The 7,364-nt window shown below is 48.1% G+C and overlaps 2 protein-coding genes across 2 annotated transcripts in view; one reads left to right on the top strand and one right to left on the bottom strand.

Annotated features, from left to right (window-relative positions):
* LOC102830362 (chromosome unknown open reading frame, human C22orf23) overlaps positions 1–4,111 on the bottom strand; it is a 21,730-nt gene extending 17,619 nt beyond the window's left edge. Inside the window, exons 1-2 of the mRNA XM_006865270.1 lie at positions 4,009–4,111; positions 2,237–2,299 (exon numbers count right to left, since the gene is read on the bottom strand). Coding sequence (XP_006865332.1) covers positions 2,237–2,299; positions 4,009–4,111 — 166 coding nt within the window. The remainder of the gene's footprint in view (positions 1–2,236; positions 2,300–4,008) is intronic.
* Positions 4,112–4,733: 622 nt separating this feature from the next.
* Positions 4,734–7,364, top strand: part of POLR2F (polymerase (RNA) II (DNA directed) polypeptide F) — an 11,933-nt gene continuing 9,302 nt past the window's right edge. Inside the window, exons 1-2 of the mRNA XM_006865196.1 lie at positions 4,734–4,753; positions 5,969–6,038. Coding sequence (XP_006865258.1) covers positions 4,734–4,753; positions 5,969–6,038 — 90 coding nt within the window. The remainder of the gene's footprint in view (positions 4,754–5,968; positions 6,039–7,364) is intronic.

Below are 7,364 nucleotides of genomic sequence, written 5' to 3'. Positions count from 1 at the left end.
AAAAAAAAAAAAATGTAGCCAGACAGAAAAAGGATGAATATTGTTTGATCTCATGTATATGACACAAAAAAAAAAAAAAAAAAATGTAGCCAGACAGAAAAAGGATGAATATTGTTTGATCTCATGTATATGACACACATTGCATGGAGACCAAGTCCATGAGTATATCCCTAATCTACAGGGGATGAAAGGGCAGTTACTGCTTACTGGGTACAGAGTTTCTGTTTGGGGTGACGAAACATTTTGGAAACAAACAGCGGTGATGGCTATACAACAATGTATGATTACTGCCACTGGGCTGCCTACATGACACATTTTATGTTGTGTATATTTTACTATGGTAGAGGGTCAGGGAAAGAATGGAAGATCTTCTACAAGATAGACTGAGAAAGTGGCTGCAAAAGTAGGCTCCCACACAGGAGATTGGTGTAGGGCCCGGGAGTGCTTCATTCTGTTGTACACAGAATAGCTATGAGTAAGAACTGACTCGACAACATTTAATAACATCAATATTTTAGTACAAATGAAAAAAAAAAGAGGCTGAATAGAAAACATTTTAAGGCGAAGGAAACCAGGCAAACCAGGTTGGGCAGGTCTAACTCCTGATGCTATGAATATGGAGCAGCTGGTGTTGGTGCTGGGGCCCCAGTGGCGAAGAGGGCCGATTGATCCAGCCCCTGGTAGAATTTCTAGCACGTTCTCTCTGTAGTCACGCTACAGTTGACACCATATTATTAGTAGATTACGGAGTCATGTGATTCAAATATGGCGCCAGGTGATGTCATATTGAGAGGTGATGGCATCAGGCCCTGGCAGCCCTTATTGTCCTGTACATGGTGAGAAATCACATCTGACCCCTGAACTGGCCTGACGAAGCCTCTCTCCCCTGGCCAGTACAAGGGCGGGTGGTGGTGCTGCGAGTATTTGTCTTTCTAATTCTTCCTCCACTACACAAAGGCACTTAACAACAACAACAACACTTCTGTTGGACCAACCGTCACCACTCATGAAAGCAGCAGTTAAGAAATCAAACGACCTATTGCATTAGGCTAATCTGCTGTTCAAGACCTCTTTAAAGCGTTCAAGAGCAGAAATGTCAGTTAGAGGATTAGAGTGCGCCTGACCCAAGCCATGGCATTTTCACTAACCTCATATGCATGTGAAAGTTGGATGATGAATAAAGACCATAGAAGAATCGATGCATTTGAGTTATGGTGTTGGAGAAGAATATTAAAGGCACCAGGGACTCCCAGAAGAACAAACCAATCTATGTTAGAAGAAGTACAGCCAAAATGCTCCTTAGAAACCAAGATGGCCAGACTTCATCTCTCATATTTCGGACATATCATTAGGAGGGTCTAGTCCCTGGAGAAGGACACGATGCTTGGTAAAGTGAAGGGACAGCAACAAAGAGCGAGACCCCCAACGAGACAGACTGGCACAGTGGCAACAACAATGGGATTAAGTATAGTAGCAATTGTGAGGCTGGCACAGGACCAGGCGGTGTTTCTTAATGTTGTATCTGTTCTTTCGCTATGGGTCACCACACTTCTGTGGCTGATCAGATGCCCCTCTTAAAGGTCTCCTTAAAGAAAGCAATAGTAGTACCCAGCAAGCTTGGGCTTTCCGTGTTGAGAGGTGAGCTGCAGAAAGGCTTGGTGTATTCTTCCTAAGTGGGAATCAGCCAATCATCAGCTTGTCTTTGCTAGCTAAGCTACGAATGACTAAAACTTTGATCAAGACATAGACATTGTCCTACTGTGTGGAGAGCTCACATGCTATGAGTGTAATGGGGCAGGCTGGGCAGATTACAGATGTGTAATCTGCAGGAGCCCTGGTGGAACAGTGGTGAAGTGTTCAGCTGCTGACCAGGAGGTCAGCAGTTTGGACCCACCAGCAGCTCTGCGGGAAACCCTATGGGGGTAGTTCTACTCTGCTTTTGAGGGGCACTAGGAGGCAAAATCGACTTGACAGCAATGGTTTGGAGTTTGGTTTGTGTTGAGACTCCATTGGGCTGTGACCCCTTGAGAAGCTCAATTAGAGCTGAACCTGCAGAAGAGTTGTCACTGTGCCAGGGAAGGGACAAAGATCCCACAGGGTCAGTTCCCCAGGAGCAAGGATCAGAGATACCATGCCATTCTGTTGTCTTTGTCTTTTGAAATGAGATTCCCCCACCTCTTAAGATTGAAGAACATATAAAATGTGACCCAGGAAGCCTTTGTGGACCACCTCTTACTTTTCACTGTGTCCATGATGTGGCGCTGCTGGAAGCTGGTCAGTTTGGACTCTTTCATCATCACTGCAAGACGAGAGCATCTGTGTGAGGCCCAGTGGGCTCCAGGCAGATGGTTTTATCCCACCTTCTGTAAGTTTACAGTGGATCCCCTCCAGTCTGGTCCCGAACATCCCTACTCTCCCTACCTTGCTTTGTTTCTGTAGCATTCATCCCCACTTCTGTTTCAGATATTTACCTTGGGGATTTTGTTACCATCCTACCAGAATTCCAATTAGCTCCAGGAGAGCAAGACCTTTTGCTGTCTGTCCCCCATTTTGTATCCCCAGCACCTAGAATAGGGTCTAAAACTGTTGTTGTTGTTGCTACGTGCTATAGAGTCAATTCCGACTCATAGCCACGCTATATACAGTTTCTGAGGAACAGTTGTTGGGTTTGAACTGCTGATTTTGTGGTTTGTTACCCAGTGCTTATCCTACAGTGCCATACCAGGAGTCCAAAGCACATATAAGCCCCCCCCGCCCCCCAAAAAAAGAGAAGAAAAGAAACAAGTTGTCACTGAGTTGCTTCTGATTTATGGTGACCCCAGATGTTGTAGAATGGAATTATGTACCAGAGCATTGTTGAATCTGTGAGCTTTTGGAAAACCAAATTGCCAGACGGCTCTTCTGAGATGCCACCAGGTGGGTTTGAACTGCTAACCTTTTGGTTAGTAGTCAAGTGCTTAACCATTTGTGCCACTCAGGGAATCCTAAGGCACATGATTGTTGTTAAGTGCTTGTCAAGTGGGTTCTGAGCCATAAGAAACCCTGTGTAGGGGTTTCTGAGGAGCTGGTGAGCTTGGATCACCAACCTTTTGGTTCAAATCAACTTTGCAGCCCAATACACGAACCCACAGCGACACAGTCGGCTCTTAAAAATGGTGGAATGAATTAAGGAGCAAGCATTTATTAAGCACGTGTCCAGGGGTTGGAGCTGTGATGGTGAATCAAATCAGGCACAACCCCTGTCCTGACAGAGCTCACAATCTCGAGGAGTGATGGACATGAATCCAGTGGGCCCAATGAAGAAACCGCCATTTGGCAGTATGAAGGCAATAACAAGTGATTCTGCCGTGGTGGTGTTCCCTGGGGGAAGTTGTTGTTGTTAAGTGCCCTAGAGTGGGTTCCGACTGGAGTGGGTTCCGACTGATAGTGACCCTGTATAAGGTTTCCTGGAGCAGCTGGTGAGCTTGAGCTGCCGACCTTGCAGTCCAGCGCATTAATGTGCTGTGGAGTTGGTTCCCGCTCATAGGGACCCCCCTGTACAGGGTTTCCGAGGGATTTACGGTTGCAGAAAGCCTCATCTTTCTCCCGTGTAACAGCACTGCTGACCTTGACAGTTCGCAGACCGATTCGTAATCCAGAGCTCCATAGTGTAGTCTAAAGAACACCCAGGAGTTAACTTTAAATTCTTAAGTCCTTTGACTTTCAGCCACCATCAAGCTTTGTAACATGGGCTTCTCGTCTGTAAACCCAGAACCCCGATTCTAAGCCATAGGAACTCTGGTAGTGTAGTGGTTATGAGTCTGGCTGCTAATCTCAAAACCAGCAGTTCGAAACTACCAGCGGCTCCGCGGGAGAAAGATGAGGCTTTCTGCTCCCATAAAGATTTACAGCCTCGGAAAAAACTTGATGGCACTTAACAACTAATCCACAGGTCATGTAGGGGTGAACTGAGCTGCAGAGGGGAACCTTTACCACCACTCTTGACGTCACTTTCTTAAACACACTGACCTTGGAGCAGCTCGCAGGTTTCCGGGGTGTAAGTGGCCGACTGGGGGCAGCGCCAGAACCCCGTTTCTTTGGTCACTGCCCCCAGCCTGTTCTGAGAAGCCATTGAGGAGCCCTGCGGACGAAAAGACGCAATGAAACATCCCCTGCCTCCCAGCTCCAATCTGTGGTCCCTCCTCGCCCCCTAATCCCATCTGAAGTTTCGTAGAGAGTCGGGGATCCGGGTTGCAGCAGAATCGCGACGCCTGCCTCCAGTAAATATCGCGGTAGTGCCTCATCCCTCGACCCTGACACAGACAGTTCTCGTCTTGACCCGGCGCCTGAGGCAAGGCAGTCCCCTCGGGAGAAAGGGAGCGTTAAAATCGACCAGGTCACAGCTGAAACCTCACCCTAAAGTAAGACCTGTCTAGGTGCCCCCTCCTCTCGGAGGGCGGCGAATGGGCTCCCGGAGTCGGAAACACTTCATCCAGATGCTCCCCAGAAATATTTTGTTCTGTCGGCTGCAAGAACCTGCTAAACGCGGCTCTGGCTACTATGGTAACGAGCGCCACACACCATTCAGCGCATGCGCATGTTTGCCTCGCCTACTTGCCTCCCGGAAGTGATTTCCTCTGGGTCACGGCGCAAGCGCAAGGTCCGCTTGGTGCTGTGTTGAGGAAGGCACGCTGTTTTTGGGGTGTCCTCGCGGTTGTGGTGTGAAAACCACATCTCTCTGCCGCGCGGGCAGTATGTCAGACAACGAGGACAAGTAAGTGCAGGGATGGCCTTTGCAGGAGCTGGGTGGGAGGGAGCGGGAGGGGGCGGGAACCTGGGACGGAAGAGGCTGAGGAGCCAGGCGCCTGGGTGCAGTGTACCGGGATGCTGACGGGCAGGGACCAGGAGCCCGGACCAGGCTAGAGCCTGGACACAAAGACCCAGGCGCAAGGGACCTTATTGTGAATAAGATGTCTTTCAACAAACTGCCGTTGGCTCCCTCTATGCAACCTCTACTGGAATTTGAGTTGGTCATAGCCCCGTCTCTCCAGGCGATCACGTTTTAGAAGGTGGGACCGGCCCATAAACAGGAGGCCTGGGTTGATGCCGTAGGATAAGCACTCGATCGCAAGGTCGGCGGTTCAAGCTATGAGTCGGAACCCATTCGACGGCACTTAACAACAACAGTTGAAGTTTAAAACCCCAAACGCACTGCCATCGAGTCGATTCCGACGCAGAGCCACCGATCTAGATGGGGGTCTCTTTATGGGTCAGACAGCTTCCCCTTCCAACAGTGAAGTTGCTGGTGGGTATGAGCCGTGGACGTGGCGTTTACCAGCCTAGCGCTTAACTCCCGGCGCCACCAGCGCATATGTGTGTGTGAGTGAACCCAGAGTTGGGGGTGAATGTGGTGTAGTTTCCCAGAGGTGGGGAAGGCCCGTAAGGGCTCTAGGATGTGAGTCAGAAGTGGCCTGGTGGACAAGTCAGGGAGCATTATACAGGTCAGCAGTGTCCTAAAGTACAGGGGCCTGAGGTGGTCTGGGGTGGGGGTGGGGGGGATTTGGAAAACCAGTCTGTGTTCTGAAAGCAACACACGGCAGGAAGGGGCTAGGAGAGACAGTAAAGGCCAGATGTTTGAGGTGGATGGGGCACTGCGGTTTTGTTTTTTTTTTTTTTTTTAATGTTTTTTTGTGAATTATGTGATAGTTTACATGGAAGAACATTAGCTTTACATTCATCCTATCTTATATCTTTTGTTGCCATGGTTACAGTTGAGTTGTTTTAAGAAGCCGAGTGATACAGTTCCAGTTTCTTTTTAGAAGAGATACTTTGTGTTCATTGTGATGCCTCCAGTTGGATTGCAGGAGAAAGATCAATTAGGAAGTTGTTGCAAAATTATAAACCCAGAAAGGACAGAGCTGTGAATCGGAATTGAGATTGTAGAAAAGTATTAGCTTTACATTCTTCCTATCGTATGCCTCTTGTACAGTTTTGATGGTGACGACTTTGATGATGTGGAGGAGGAGGAAGGACTAGATGACCTGGAGAATGCTGAGGAGGTCAGTATTTAACCTGTAGCTCAAGCTACCCGAGTACACCTGCCCCTCTTTGTGGTCACGGCCCATGCCATGGCATCCCTAGTCAGAGGGAGCAGCATGCTATTTCTAGGTGGCGGAGAATTTCTATGGGGTGGGCTGAGCTACTGCCTTTGACTTATGAGCAGTTACTTTACTGGTGGGCAAAACATCACCTTCATTCATTCAACAAACATGTTCCTTACCTGTGCCAGGTACACCACTCCACCTTAGAGTCTTGGTGCACGCTGCCCCTTCTTCCGGGAACACTTCTCCTTAGATACCTTCATGGTCTGCTCTCTCCTCTCCTTCAGTGGCCATCCTATTTAAAACTGCGGCATTTGCCCCGTCCTCATCCACTGGTCCACCCTGGTGCTCTCTTCTCTGTGTTTATGTGTTTTACTTACCTTCTTTTTCATCTATCTCGTTATAATGACAGATCTCCAGAGGCAAGAATTTCTTTTTCTTAAATGTTTTATTGTGAATTATGTGATAGTTTACATAGGAGAACATTAATTTTACATTCATTCTATCTTATATCGTTTCATTGCCATGGTTACAATCCCCTCCATGTATCATCAACCAGCGAAAGGGTATACCCTGCAATCCTGCCCGCCCCGTACCCTCCAGGTCTTCAGCACACAGTCGCTCTCCCTCTCTGGATCTAAAGTCTCCAGCTGCTGCATCCCTCCACGTCATCATCTCTGCCTCCATTTCAGGCATTAACTACTTCTCTGGGTAGGGTCCCGCTCTCCGCTCTTCTCCCTTGATGGTCCTAGGGACTTCCACTCCTAGACTGAAAAGTTAATCACTTCCCTCCTTGCTATAAAATGTCTACCTTTACATTTCCACCCTTCACAATCAGTCCTGATAACAATTATTTACTGTTGTATCACAAGAGACCCATCTGCATTTCATTGCATCAGCCCCGCCGCCTAGACAGATTGGATATTATTCACTGGAGATTCTACCTTCTTCCAGGCCCTCTGTATCTAGGTTCCCTCTTGAAAGTTTGTAAACCAGTCACTTCTTGCCTTTGTAGCCCCCCAATCCCCTATTTTGGGTAGCCAATGTCCAAGTTGCCCATCCCTGTCTACTCTGTGTGAAGGGGGTGGGAATGATTCTTGCTGTAAGGATTTATTCCCTCTTTTGAGCGACTGCGTCCTCAGGTGTAGGTCAAGTTCATCAAATTGTATGAGAGTACTTTTTTCCTCTTTTTACTTCTGGTTGAGCTCTGATCATCCAGTCATTGAAGCCAGGTCAAGTGGGTATTATCTGCAAGTGTGGGTGTTCTTATGCATATGCCCTCTC

This window comes from Chrysochloris asiatica, unplaced genomic scaffold, assembly GCF_000296735.1.
Source record: "Chrysochloris asiatica unplaced genomic scaffold, ChrAsi1.0 scaffold00076, whole genome shotgun sequence".
Lineage (NCBI taxonomy): Eukaryota > Metazoa > Chordata > Mammalia > Afrosoricida > Chrysochloridae > Chrysochloris > Chrysochloris asiatica.
Note: the sequence above shows the minus strand (reverse complement) of the source record. Positions and strands in the feature narration are given on the sequence as shown.